General features: G+C 43.1%; 2 protein-coding genes across 6 annotated transcripts in view; one reads left to right on the top strand and one right to left on the bottom strand.

Annotated features, from left to right (window-relative positions):
• Ngly1 (N-glycanase 1) overlaps positions 1-3,164 on the bottom strand; it is a 52,501-nt gene extending 49,337 nt beyond the window's left edge. For both annotated transcript variants that reach the window (XM_029541317.1, XM_021203717.2), the window contains exon 1: positions 2,973-3,164. In XM_029541317.1, the coding sequence (XP_029397177.1) occupies positions 2,973-3,103 (131 nt within the window). In that variant the 5' untranslated portion in view covers positions 3,104-3,164. The remainder of the gene's footprint in view (positions 1-2,972) is intronic.
• Positions 3,165-3,267: 103 nt separating this feature from the next.
• Oxsm (3-oxoacyl-ACP synthase, mitochondrial) lies at positions 3,268-13,989 on the top strand. Of its 4 annotated transcripts, XM_029541314.1 has the most exons (5): positions 3,296-3,322; positions 3,981-4,245; positions 8,969-9,157; positions 9,651-10,658; positions 11,399-13,989. In XM_029541314.1, exons 4-5 carry the CDS (start codon positions 9,682-9,684, stop codon positions 11,799-11,801), a joined length of 1,380 nt encoding a protein of 459 aa, XP_029397174.1. In that variant the 5' UTR covers positions 3,296-3,322; positions 3,981-4,245; positions 8,969-9,157; positions 9,651-9,681; the 3' UTR covers positions 11,802-13,989. The 4 variants fall into 4 exon arrangements, with proteins under 4 accessions (XP_029397175.1, XP_021059378.1, XP_029397174.1 ...); XM_029541315.1 differs by lacking the exon at positions 3,981-4,245 and having other exon boundaries at positions 3,268-3,322; positions 8,969-9,146; XM_021203719.2 differs by lacking the exon at positions 3,981-4,245 and having other exon boundaries at positions 3,268-3,322.
• Positions 13,990-14,549: the final 560 nt, after the last annotated feature.

Raw genomic sequence — 14,549 nt, 5'->3', positions numbered from 1 at the left:
GTATACCTATAATCCCAACATGCCAAATGACAGAACTGTTTCAATAACAGAAAACAATTCTCAAGCACCAAAAACAAAAACCAAAAACCAACAAAACCCCTACTATAGGACACAAGACAAAACAAAACAAAAATACTTGAATGTGGGAGGAATTTGTACACTAGAGGGGATGGTGACAGGGAAGGAGATGAAGAGCAAAAAATGGACTATAGACAGGAAATTTCAAAGAACAAACTATGTAAACACTTCAAACTTTTCACCTAATTTAACAGAAATAATAACAACTACCTCAGTAGTAGCTATATATGTGCCAGGTCATTTATGTTGTGACAATCCTAGAATAGAGTATTTTTCTCCCTTTTATAAGGTAAACTCAAACTTGGAAATTATATGTAAATTGCCTATAATGACACCTCAAGTAGTTGACTAAAATTGAAACTTACTGCTCTGGTTAGAATGTTTATACATATTCCACCACACAAGCTGCCAGCAGACTCACCTACTTTCAATTACACTCAATTTCTTTACATGTCAGTGGCAACCTACATTAAAAATTAGAAGTGTTTGTCCTCTATTACTTCTTGCATTGTCATTGAAAACTATCTTTCTCCATTCCATTGGATTTATGGTTATGATTATGCAATAACTTCACAATCGATGTCTGTTTCTTCTAATGGTATTCTTCAGGAAACTCCACTACAAAAACTGTGAGTTACCTTTGCCTATCCTTTCACTAAATGTCTCATGTTTGGTCTCCCCACTATCTCCTAACATAAGAATATAAATATAGAGACATAAACACTATCTTGGAATTGTTCTTTGATGTTACACTATAGCTGTTTTTCAAACCTTTCTTCTCCCAAATATATTTATACTATTTGAACAAAGAAACTATGTTTGATTCTTGGTTCTTCACTCAGTACAGTTAATAGTCAAACACTATGTGTGCTTTGTAAACAAAACAGTATAATATCAAATATTTATATTAAAGAATAAATGAATTAGGGACAGGGGATCCATTTAGATGGTAGAGTGCTTCCCTCTCATTCATGGAGACCTGGCTCAATCTGTGGCAGCTCATAACAGTGTGGTAGCCCACACCTGTAACATAAAGGTGTAGGTAGGAGGATATGAAGGTCAACATTATTCTTAGGTATATGAAAAGTTCTAGACCAAACTTTGGTACATGAACCAAATTAGCTAAGCAGCTTACCTGTGATGTCAGGAAAACTAATATAGAGTTATTTTGTTTTGCTCTTGATAAAGTCTATAGTAAGCTCATCTTATCTAAAGTGGGTGGCAGCTTTTGCATACAAATTAGCACATTTCTTTCTGTAGCTTATTTAGATTTATTATTGTTGGGGATATGATAAATATCATTCAAGCAGAAATTTAAGAGTATTATTTCATTGTAGATTTCAGTAACAAGTATTTGCTTCAAAACAAACTAATGCATTTTTATTTGCACACCCATTCTATAAACTGTTCTGAGACTGAGGCAGATGAGACGCTGGGACAGTATGCCTTCAATGGTGCCTCCACCATGCTACTAGTGGGTTTAAAAGAAAATAGCAATGCAAAGAGAAACCTGATTTTCTCTACCAAATTACAGAAGTATAATTATAAAGTGCGTGCAGGGCCTAGGAAGACATATGGCGCTTTTCCTTAAGAGTTAAGAAGTCACTGGATTTGAACATGAAGAAACAGGATATTATCTTCCAACCAAGCCAGACCTTGAATTCTAAGAACACAAGGACACTGTTGTTAAAAACAAACTAAAGGAACATTTTCTCGCATCAACCTGAATCATTTCTCTTATAAGCCCCTCTAATTTCCTTTATAAGACAAAAACTCAAGATCAGAAAGGTAAGCCACAGTAAAGGCTGTAAAATGAACCAGTTTCTTTTAGAAATTTAGTAAATATTCATAATGATGGTCATGATCCAAAATAATTGTCTGCATGCAAAGCTGTCTTTCAAAGTACTCTGGTCTTAGCATCTTTGGTTTCAGTGTACTGAAAGAATAGAAATGTCTTTACAAATCTATCCCTCTCTCATGTATGGGGGGTGGGAGGTGGAAGACTTAAAGAATTCAGTATGAAATGTCAGCTGTGGGCTCTGGAGAATCAAGCTCATGAGTTCTTTCAGACACCTTGTACTCTGTGGTGCTGTGAGATCTCAGGGTTAAGCTGAGGTGTCATAAAGGAGGAAGGTGATCTTCACACGAGTCACAATTATGTGCAAGCCCAAATGCTGCATAACATCTGGCATAGATTCACATTATATTCTCTTTTCAATTTATTTTAAATATCACTAATGTTACCCTAAATGAACAATTATGGTTGTGGTGGCACACACCTGCAATCTCGGCTTTTGGTAGGTCGAGACTGGCATGAGTTCTGGGGTACAGATCAAGTTCCATGCCAGTCTGGGGTACAGGACAACACCTCAAAACCCCTCAATCTCTCTAACATCGCTCACAACCAACTCTCTAAAGCTGGGCCACATGGACTGCACAGCCTTAAAGCTAAGACTTCCTACAGACTTCGGGTCGCTGTGTCTGTAAGAGCCGGCGCCCAGGGGCTGAACTGATGTGACCTCCACTGTCTGCCCCTCCGCATCCCGTCCCCACACTCGTTCCCTTTGCCCTGGGCGGCCGTGGGAGCGGTGACTCGAACTCCCAGCCCCGGGACGAGCAGCTGCGGAAAGTGCTGCGCTCAGCACAAAGGTGACAGACACAAAAGTTCGTAACTTAAACTACAAATGTGTCAACCGCCAAGCTCGGCGAGAACATTTAACTGGCGCTCGGGCTGAGTCACAGCGCCGGGATCCTGCAGCGAGATGGGACAGCACAGCTGTCAAACTCGGCGACAGCCTCGGCGCGCGCTCGTCGCCCGGCCCGCCCCGCCTCAGGCCCGAGTGTCGGCGGCCCCGCCCGCCTGCGGCCCTCAGGCTCCGGGGCCCCGGCTGCACCTCAGGATGTTGTCGGCGTAGGTGAGCAGCAGCTTGGAGGCCTCCAGAAAGGTCTCCGGGGTGTTCTGGCATAGCTCGGCCACGGCCGGGGACGCGGAGCTCGACGAGCCGCCCAGTGTGGCCGACGCCATGGCTGCGCCGCGGCCTTCGCCACCTCGCGCACCGCGGCCCGCACTGAGCAGGCGCCGAAGAGCGCCTGGGCCGCGGAGGCCTGAGGCCGGAGGGCGGGGCGAGGCGCCGGGGGGCGGGGCGGGCGTTCCGGGTGGGGCTAGGGGCGGGGCGAGCGACCCAGAGGCGGGCTGTGAACGTTGGGTTCAGGAGGAGGCCAGTGGAGGAGAGCGCTGTGTCGGGTAGGGTCCCAGAGATCACTGTACAGCCTTCTTTTTACGGCAGATAAAGGTCTTTTGTGAAAGAAAAGACTCCAGAGGAGCGAGCAAGTTTTCGTTTTGTCTTCTTTTTGGGGGGGTGGGGGGATGGGGTGGATATGGGGAAGCGGGAGTGATCATGGTCTGTGGCCTGGGCTGGGCTCACACTTTAATTTACTGCAGTCCTGCCCTTTGGCTACTTGTGTCCGGCTTACTTGTGTCCTGCTTCAAAAACAAAGCATAGCCCAGAACTCTTCTGGGTTTCTGATTCGTGTATTTTCCGAATTCTGTTGATGAACAACGCAGTTGTTGCTCACAAGGTGTGATTCTGATGTAAAGAGCATTTTTAAGCAGCATATTGTACCCTATTAATGGGTTAGGGACTCAGTTTATCCTTTGGACACCCGCATAAAACCCATATACAATAACAGAATAAAATGAGGAACAAACAAGAAAATAAAGTTTATATACACATTGTATCTTTCGACTCATACTGGCATATCTTACCAGTATTCTTAATTTATCTTAGAAAGTGAATCACTAACCTCTTTAGCTAATGCCCTTGTCACTGACATCAACCCTGGGACTTGGCTCCAGCACTGAGCTGCATACTCACTCCTCATTACTTCTTTTTCTTCTTCAGGACAGGGTTTCTGCATAGTTCTGGGTAAACTGGAACTCCAGCTATAGATCAGCTTGAACTCAGATTCACCTGATCGCTGTCTCCTGAGGACTGGAATTAAAGGCTTGTCCACCACTACCTGGCTTTTTTTTTTTTATTAGTTTTTAATGTTGAAATGCCACAAAGATTTCACTTGACCTTGATTTGCAGTCAGGCCTGGAGTTTTCCATGCTCCACTCTCCTTGAACAGCTGGAATTACATGTATGACCCACTAGCACGTAGCAGGTATTTGCTGGCTTTGTGTATTAAAGTCTCAAAAAACCCCCCAAAAATGATATTTACTTATGTGACCTCCTTTGACACTTATTATCTGTTGCTTTTTAATGTTTCTGGGCAATTTCTTCTGAGAATTTTCTAGAACTTCTGAATATTCATCTGTAAAATATACCTAAATATTTAACATTTTGTAGACCAACTTCAAGAATATTGTTTTTAGCAAGGCATATTGGCAAATCCCAAAATTTGGAAGGTAGAGGCAGGAGAAATATATATATATATATATCACTACTACCACCACCAACAAAGACATGAAAGCAAGAGGGAGGTGAGGAAAAGGGGAGTTAAAGGGGAGGGCAAAGGTGATGGAAGAGAGATAATGGATGGACTGTGGCCAAAGAGCATTGTACATCTATGAAACTGTGAAAGAATAAGTCTTAGAAAGAGAATATTATGTTCAACAGAGAATATGTTATTAGCTGTTGTTTAAATTTTTCAGTGGCTAACTACTAGCAATTTTTTTTCTGGCTCATAATAAAGTAATAATTATGTTTGTGGCCCAACTTGAAATGCTATGTTCCCAGCTATTTGCTGTGAGTGTTGACTGATCCTTGTAATCCCAGTATGTAAAGGATACAGGCAGGCCAGGTGGTGCGGCCTTGTTGGGAAAAGTGCATCGCGGGAGGCAGTTAGGTTCTGAGATTATAGGCTCCTGCCCTATGTCCAGGTCACTTGTGCTTGTGGTAAAGGATCTAAGTGTTGAATTTCCTGCTCTGGCTGCCATGCCTGCTGCTATGCTGTTCTGCCATCACACACTCTAACCTTTGGACCCCTAAGCCGAAGTAAATGGTTTTACAAGTTGCCTTGGTTGTGGGGTTTTATCACAGCAATTGAAAAGTAGAGTAAGCATGGTTTCAGACATTTTTTGAAAACTTGTGCTGAGTTTGGAAGTAAATTTATCATATTGGGTTATGGAAGTCGTTAATCCTGCAATTTTAGTACCAGCTGCTATTTCCAAAGTGACCAAGAGTGGCATGACCTGAACTGCCCTCTTATGTTAGGCAGCTATCATAAATACAACTGGAATTGGTAGGAGCTCATTTCCCTGGATTATTCCTAGTTCAGGGCAAAGGAATACCAACGTGCAAACTCCTGACCAACAGAAACTAGTACTAAGAGAGTGGAACATTGCTGTGGTGAACTTGACCATGTGGCTTTATTTTGGCTATATTTTATTTATTTATTTATTTTGGAATATTACAGAAGGCTTTGGAAAGACTTGGGCTAGAAAACAAGATAAATTGTACTGTTTGTAGAGAAAAAGAGATCTAGGGAGCTTAACATTACAGCCAAGGCATGTGCTGGAGAGAGGAAGTTTCACATAGTTGAGAAGTTTGCCTTGTACTGGAACAAAGATAAAGGGTACTTTCTAGCCAAGACCTCACCCAGCAAAACTTCCAGCTTGTACAGTAGCCTAAAGCCTTTTCTGATCCCAGAAAGTTACTGAATAAAAAAGTATTGCTGCTAATGTGATTCAAGTGACCCCATCCCTGGCTGGCAGCCTCAGTGCCACGTTTAGACTTGAAGGATACATGAATGAAGTGTCACAGATCCTATCTCTGTGGCTTCTGAGAGCCTGTGAGGCCAGGCAACATGTGGTATGGAATTCTCTGCATGAAGATACTGAGAGAATAAGAGTCGTGGCAGGACATTTTGTACAGCTGTGAAAGGGAAGCTTGGGTTTTTGTGGAGACCACAAGATGTTGGCGATATCAACGCTATGAGAAATCTGCCAAGGAGGTCAATAGAGAGAGTAGGACCAGCCCAAGAGAGAGATGCAGGCTACTAGCAGGAAAGCTGGAGGTGTGGAGCCCTTAACAGAAGACATGGAGCTATAGGATTTGGTGTTTTGTCCTGCTAGATTCTAGTCATGGTTTGGTCCATTATGTTCTTATGCACCACTTGGACCTTTTGAGATGATAATCTGTGTCATATATTGGAAATCTGTGATTTGCTTTTTGATTTTACTGAAGGTTGAATTCTGTGATGCTTTGCATCTTAGAAGAGACTTTGGGCTTTTAAACAGTATTAAGACTGTGAAAGACTCCAGGGCATCTATGAAGACCGGAGAGTGGAGTGTGGTGGTTTGAATGGAAATATTCCCCACAGGCTCTAGTATTTGAACTCATGGTTTCCAGTCAGTAGTTCAGTTTGGGGACATTTAGGTGGCACATCTTGCTGGAAGAAGTATGTCACTGAAAGTAGTAGAGAAAATAACTTTGTATGCTTACTTGGCTTCATGCTTGTGGTAAAGGATGTGAGCTTTCCATTTATTCCTATAGCCACCATGCTTGCTGTCTGCTGATATGCTGTCGCCACAACCTTCTGGAAATATCCCTTTGCCTCTGAGCCACACCTCATTTTTATTATTAAGTGTGTGTGTGTGTGTGTGTGTGTGTGTGTGTGTGTGTGTAGCAAGTGCATTTGGAGATAAAAGGACAATTTCTGGGAGTTGGCTTTTTCCTCCCACTGTTAAGAGTTCTGGAAATGGTTGCAAGCCTCAATCACTGAGCCATGATGATGCACACCTTTATCCCGACCCTTGTAGGCAGGGGCAGATGGATTTCTGTGAGACTGAGGCCAGCCTGGTCTACAGAGTGAGTTCCAGGACAGCCGGGGCTACACAGTAAAACCCTGTCTTGGAAAAAAACAAAACAAAACAAAACAAAACAAAACAAAACAAAGCAAAGGACAACAAACAATTACAAAAAACCCAAACCCAAACACACACACACACACACAGAGAGAGAGAGAGAGAGAGAGAGAGAGAGAGAGAGAGAGAGAGAGAATGAATATTCAGGTTATCAAGCTATAAAGCTTAGTGGCAGGTAACTTTATCTACTAAGTCCAGCTTCTCAAATTTGGCACTGGCCCCATGGGCCTGGTGTTTTGTCTGTATTGTACTACTGCCTGTTGAAATGCTTGCTTTCCCCCAGTTACTACACATGTATTTACACAGTTCACAGATTGAAGTCTAGGTCCACTTCTTTGAATCATTTCATGACTTAATAAGATAGCACTGACCTCGGTCTCCTTTGTGTTAAAGTAATATTACAAACAGAAGTTCAATAGTTTGGACAGAAAGTTTATTTAATTGAGAACTGTATTTGGAAATAAAGCTTTGAACCAGAGAAATAATAAGAGGAGGCTATGATAAGCAAAACCAAGTTGAAGATTTGTGTTCATGAATACACCATATTTTAGCAAGCAATATGGTAATAATTCATATACGGCTATTATTATGATTTTAAAAGCTTCTTTCCCCTTTCCAGATGGAAGTAAAACGATCACAGAGAGATATATAAATATAAGTTACATACAGTCTTGTTATATCACTTTTTTATGTGTGTGCATTGTTTTGAGAATTCTTTCCCTGGGAAGATGTAAATAAAGACCCAGCCTCTTTATAAAGCAACAACAATAAATCAAAGCAAAATTCCCAAGTCTGACTTAGAGTACCTCTAAGTTATTCAGCTTACCTTCAGAGCATGGGTGAGGGGTTCCTTACAGGAGTGTGGGATAGCCCCAAGGGGTCTACACTACCAGAATGTTTTACTGCAGCATGGATGATGACATGACTTCTCCGTGGCTGCATAGACAGAGTTCCCCTGTCAGGTAACCTTCCACAGTCCACATACCCCAGTGCCTTTTGAGATCAGAAATTTGTATGTAAAACAAATTGCCAAAAGGTACTGGAGGAAATAACACTATTTTCACTGCAGGGAGATCAGACTAAGCAAATGGTGAGCCACTGGATCAGGAACAAGTGGAGTTTTCTTAAACATTTTAGACAGAGTAAACAATAAATCATATCCCGGAGTAATGAGGAAATAGCTAAACTTACCTCAGATTCTTTTCTGGAGTTGGAAAGCTAGCACACGTGGCAACGATGCCCTGAAGAGGTTATCACCCACAAGAAAATATATAATCATGACTACAAAATTCAGGTGGAGCTAGCATAGTCAGTCCTTTATCTGAAGAGAAAGCAAAGCTCGTACGTGGGACAGACTTGAACAGTTAATAAACATCCCCTGGCTGTGTTGCTACTTATCCTACTTATCCATTACAGATTTATCTCTGAGCAAGTAAAACTTTTCGTAAGTGAACAATATTCTGTTCACTTCCTGTCATGAGTCAGCCAGTTTTATTTTTACAGAAGTAGTTGTTTAACATCGTTTGCTAAAGTAAATAAGGGTAAGGAACAGTGGAGGTGAGGAGACACTATAAGCACTGCATGCAGATCACTACAGACTGTAGGTTTTGTTTTATTTTAAAGACAAAGTCTTCAGATTGGTAACCCGGGCTCCCTTTGCACTCTCTACACAGCTGGGGACAGAGCTCCTGATCCTCTGCCTCCCAAGGGCAGAAATTGCGCGGTACCATTATCCGATTTCTTTGCAAACTTTTAAAAGTTTTGTAACTAAAGTCTCCTAACAAATTCTTAACGTCTTTGCACATTTCGAAGTATTCAGCCGTTTTATTGTCTGCGTGGCATTTAGATGTTTCCCCAAACGACCTCGGTTTCTTGGTGACATTCTGAAGAGTTCTATGAATATTTTCTACAGATCTACAGGGAGGCTACAGTATAGGTCCTCCCCGGAATGTCCTGGGGAAATGACAGCCTCCGTTTTTTGGCAACGTAGGAATAGCTAGGCATTATCGCTGTTGCTAGGTGAGGTTTCCCAAGCCATCAAAACGGGTTCTGGAGCTAGAGCGGCGGACTCCCAACCCTGGACCACGGAGGAAGTTCTGGCCGGAGCATCTGACCTCTGACATCAGGCGCCTGTCTATGGGCGGAAACGCGGCGCTGCGGATGAGTACGCATGCGTATTCGGTGGGCGGCCGCAAAGGTTTGTTTCAGGTATTGGCTGCGGTACGCACCCGGGTTTCTGGGTAGGGGTGGAGGGCGTCGCATGGCTGTGAATCCCTGAGAGCTCCTAACGCTGAGCTCGGGAAGTAACAAGGCGGTGCTGGGCTGTGGCGGGACCGCCCGCTGGAAAAGTTATCTGCCCTACACGGAAGTAGATAAAGTGCACAACGCAGACTGGGCCCGAGGCGGCCTCCTGTGCATTGATCTTAGAAATGTCACATGGACTCTGTGCACACTGTACAGTAATCTTCGGTGAGCCTCAAGAAGGATGCCCCCTGTAGGGTGGGTTGGTGTTGTAAAACCCAGTGAGCTAGCTATCAGTGGACTGTCTGAAGGACTTCATAGATTACAAATAAAAGTTAAGTCCAAGCAAGGGTTGCATTTCTCTGTGACTTTTAGCACATGACCACAATCACACCTAGGGTGTGTGTAAGATTCTTCTGTTGTTTCAATGACACTTGCTGTCTCTTGTGGTCTATTCCAGGAATGTGTTTCTGATCATCTGAATTTCAACCATGTTGTCGAAGTGCTTGCAACATTTTCTAAAAGCCACAATCTCCCATCCATATCCAGCGTCATATTCTTGGTTAATAAGCAAACACAGGTCTTATGGAACTGTGCCAGCAGCCATGTTGCGCAGACGAGTTGTCATCACAGGCATTGGACTAGTGACACCACTTGGCGTTGGGACTCAACTAGTTTGGGATCGGCTTCTCCGAGGAGAAAGTGGAATTGTTTCTGTAGTTGGTGATGAGTACAAGAATATCCCTTGCAGTGTAGCTGCGTATGTACCAAGAGGTCCGCATGAAGGTCAGTTTAATGAACAAAACTTTGTGTCCAAATCAGATGCCAAGTCCATGTCTTCTTCCACCATCATGGCCCTTGGGGCAGCAGAGTTGGCCCTGAAAGACTCCGGCTGGCATCCGAAACTAGAAGCAGATCAGGTGGCTACTGGTGTTGCCATTGGCATGGGCATGGTTCCTCTTGAAGTTATTTCTGAAACTGCTTTGGCGTTTCAGACCAAAGGTTATAATAAAGTCAGCCCATTCTTTGTCCCTAAGATTCTGATCAATATGGCCGCAGGCCAGGTTAGCATTCGCTATAAACTCAAGGGCCCCAATCACTCAGTGTCCACAGCCTGCACCACAGGTGCACATGCTGTGGGAGACTCCTTTAGATTTATAGCCCATGGTGACGCAGATGTGATGGTGGCTGGGGGCACAGACTCTTGCATTAGTCCATTATCTCTCGCTGGGTTTTCCAGAGCCCGGGCTCTGAGCACAAACCCAGATCCTAAGCTAGCCTGCCGGCCATTTCATCCAGAGAGAGATGGTTTTGTCATGGGTGAGGGAGCTGCTGTGCTGGTGTTGGAAGAACATGAGCATGCTGTTCAGAGAGGAGCCCGGATCTACGCCGAAGTTTTGGGTTATGGACTCTCAGGTGATGCCGGTCACATAACTGCCCCCGATCCTGAAGGAGAAGGTGCTTTAAGGTAAAGAATGCTTGTTCTGTTCAAAATATATTTTTCTCTTAAGATACTGTATTAAGGCACTATTGGAACTTCAAATTAAAAAAAAAAATTACCTGGTCTTGGTGTATAGTATATATTCTCTTAGACCAAAGGCTTTTTTTGTTTTTTTTTTTTTTTTTGTTTTTAATTCTTTGCTTGAAATGATTGAAAACATCTGAAAATATTTAAACAAAAATTGAATGGACTTTAGTTAAAGCCAATAGAGTTGTGCCTTTGCTAGCTTCCTATGCCCCACCTTCTGTTTGGAAATCATGAGGGTACTCCCTTTCTCAGCCTCCCTCTGAACACTTATCAGATCTGGAGAATAGAGGCAGACCGGCTAGATGTGTCTAGGTGCATTCTGTTCTTTTCAAAGCAGCATTTCTTGACCCTGAATCACCCAGGAGTCTTAACATGCTAGTTCTGACTGCGGATCTAGGTTGATACTTGAGACTCTACATTTCTAACTAGCTCCAGTCTAAAGACCATAATTTGAAAAAAAGTCCTTGATTATATGATACCATCTAAGCTTAAACTGTATTATGTTTTATCCAATTAAATCAGCCAGAAGTTTAGCAAGCTTTCCTATAAAGGGACAAAAACTAGCTATTTTAGCTTTGTGGATCATAGGGTTTCTGCTGTGACACTGATTTTATACAAGCTACTCAGATGAACAATCTCCTGTTATTAAACTTTATTTGATAATTGTCTTCTCTTACCAGATGCATGGCTGCTGCTGTAAAAGATGCAGGCATATCACCTGAGCAGATATCCTATGTCAACGCACATGCCACTTCCACACCACTGGGTGATGCTGCTGAGAACAAAGCCATCAAGAGGCTCTTTAGGGACCATGCTTATGCCCTTGCCATATCCTCCACAAAGGGAGCCACTGGGCATCTTCTGGGTGCTGCAGGGGCAGTTGAGGCAACTTTTACTGCACTGGCTTGTTACCACCAGAAACTACCACCAACTTTAAACCTGGATTGTACAGAACCAGAATTTGATCTCAATTATGTTCCACTGGAGGCACAGGAATGGAAAACTGAGGGTCGGTGTATTGGACTCACCAATTCCTTTGGGTTTGGTGGTACTAATGCAACTCTTTGTATTGCTGGTATGTAAACACTGGCTTTTAATGGTCATAAATTTATAAATATTATATATGTAGATATGTCTTATATCAATACCCGGATGACTTTAGCACAATTGGTGTTTGTATAGTTCTTCGGTAGGGAACAGGGTGCCTAGTACTTGTTGATATTTTACAGCATCTCGGTGTCTCCTTTGAGATTTCAGTGGTAACTAGTGACAACCAGAAATGTCTCTGGGGACAGAATAGCCTGCACACAGAACTATTGATTTATGTTTTTCTATTTCGTCCAGCATGGTCCTTTTCAGATTCTTATTTAGAGACCAGCTTCTCTGAGCAAGGCGGTGCTGCTCCATGGTGTAACTCTAGGGTCACCACTGTTGTACAGCATATAAACAGCACTACAGTACAAGTACTCCTATTTGTATCATCAGTCAGCATCCCTTTAGGGCAGCTGTCAGCCAGTGATGACCCAGTCACCCCTGACCCATGTAGTGTCCTTGGTGGAATTTCCCCAAGCTCCCAAGCTTTCATTTCTCTGAAGGAGGAAGTAAAGCAGGTTTGCCTTTTTCTTGCCTTTTCTTGACTGGCCGGCCTGCCTGCCTGCCTGCCTTCCTTCCTTTCTTCGTCATCTTTTTTTCCCTTCTTTGAGACATGGTTACTCAAGTAACCCTAGCTGTCTTGGAACTCACTCTATAGACCCTGGCTGACCTTGATCTCTATAGAGATCTGCCTGCCTCTGCCTCCCAAGTGCTGCAATTAAAGGTGTACACCACCATAGCCTGGCTGGTTTGGCTTTTCTCATTCTGGATATATTTGTGCTGTGGTGAATGGGCATAAAGATCTTTTGAAAAAACACTTGTTAAATTAGTCCACCTCCTCTCTAACTTCTAACTTTGTGACTGTGACTGTGACAGTGTTCTTCAAGCTTCCTACTACCAGGGTAGCAAGTTCTTCAGAGGTGACAGCCAGCCAGGAAAGCATTTGGTAGGCAGGGCTTTTAACTCTTCTGAGTAAGTGCTTTCATTTCTATGCAGGTCCACAGTGATATGGAGCTTCAGTCAGGTGCCTACATTTCCTGGGCTCAGTAACATCTTTAATGGCTTTCTATCCCTGAACTGTTTAATGATTTTTATTCCAATTCCATGACAAACTGCCTTTTTGCCTTTGCTTTTAGTGGCTCATACACACACACACACACACACACACACACACACACACACAGGCTGGGGGGAGGAAAGTAAAAATGGAGATAAATGGCTATATGCTTATGTGCCTTTCTGTAGAATGAGGAGCAGTTTCACATTTTACTTAAAACTTTTGGTTCTTGTTTTATTTTTTAAATAATGTGTATAAATGTTTTCCCTGGGGTCAGAACAGGGTTTTGGATATTCTGGAATTGGTGTTATGAATGGAACTACCCTGTCAGTGCTTGGAACCAAACCCAAGTCTCTGCAAGAGCAACAAGTCTCGTCTCTGCTGAATCATCTCTCCAGCCCTTGTGTTCTAGAATCTGTATGTGTGTGTTGGAGTGGGACACGTCTGTGGGTGCATGTGCCATAATGGTGGTCAGAGGACAACTTTGTGGAGTCGGTTTTCTCCTCCCACTTTTCTGTGAGTCACAGGAATCAAACTCAGATCTTTAGGCTTGCATTGCAAGTACTTTACCTGCTGAGCCATTTTGGTGACCAGCTTTACAATTAAAAATAAAAGGGGGAGGGGTTGTCTTACTTTGTATCGCAAGCTAGCCCCAAATTTCCTGTGTAGCTCTGACTGGCCCCAAACCTGTCATGAAGAACAAGCGGCCTGTGAAGTACCGAGTGCAGGCATGTAAGTTTGTGGCTCTCCACTTGCCAGCTATCTATGTTGGTTCTTCCTCCTCTAATGCTCAGGAATCGTATCAATTTCCATTAGCATACAGTGCTCAGCTGGGTACTTGCTGGGTACTTTATGTTGTCACCAGTTGAAAAAAGTATGCATTTAAGAAGATTCAAAGGAAGTTGAATACATGTGCCAGCAAATTCAGGTCAAAGAAAAGATGAGAAGAAAGGGTGTTCCAATCTGTAGGGGATTCAATGTAGAAAGTTCTAGAAGTTAGAACACTTGCACTAAACAAATCCATTGTACTTTGAGGTGGGAGTCTGAGAGAGAATGTTGGAAGATCTACTAGATGTTGGATCATAAAGAAACCTACAAGTTTTCAGGGAGTGAGGGTAATAAACTATTTAATATTTGAGATAGTAAGATGGCTTTGTAATGTATCCATTTGGAGGGGAGTGGGGGCTTGGAGTGGTGGGGGAGGGGGCTGAACTGTTTCCCAGTAGTCAGTTACTTTCCTCTTTGCTTAGGGTTGGCTATAAGAGATTTCTGATGAGTGATATAAAAGGGGTAACAGAATCCTACTGTGAGTCAGTAGGTGAGCCTGCAGCAGCTTTTTCTTTCAAGTTCTGAATCTTCCTGCAAAGGTATGCCTTTGGCTCCATGGCATTGATGACCCTAGCTAGCTTTTGCCCAGGCTACCAAAATCAAAAACAGGAACTTGTCAAATTTTCAGTTCCTCCTTGTGTTTGTGGGTTCTGTTTGGCTATTGGAACTTTACAGTTGTCTTATGTTCCCTGCACTTGGTCTGTGTTTCAAACCCCAGCACCATAAGCCACAACTGGTCAAAATAGCACTTCAGAAGACGCTAGTCCTCGTACTTGTCTAATGCCTGATCCATTTAACAAACACTTACCTCTGTGCTACTGGCTTTGTTTCTCCATCTGAACCTTGACTGATAC

The sequence above is a fragment of the Mus pahari genome, chromosome 8, assembly GCF_900095145.1.
Source record: "Mus pahari chromosome 8, PAHARI_EIJ_v1.1, whole genome shotgun sequence".
Taxonomy (NCBI): domain Eukaryota; kingdom Metazoa; phylum Chordata; class Mammalia; order Rodentia; family Muridae; genus Mus; species Mus pahari.
Note: the sequence above shows the minus strand (reverse complement) of the source record. Positions and strands in the feature narration are given on the sequence as shown.

What these genes read in the sequence shown, in the direction of transcription:
- Oxsm (XM_029541315.1), top strand. Translation starts at nt 9,682, where the DNA reads ATGTTGTCGAAGTGCTTGCAACATTTTCTAAAAGCCACAATCTCCCAT. An exon ending in GAAGGAGAAGGTGCTTTAAG is followed by an intron (nt 10,659 to 11,398) that starts GTAAAGAATGCT and finishes TTCTCTTACCAG; the next exon opens with ATGCATGGCTGCTGCTGTAA.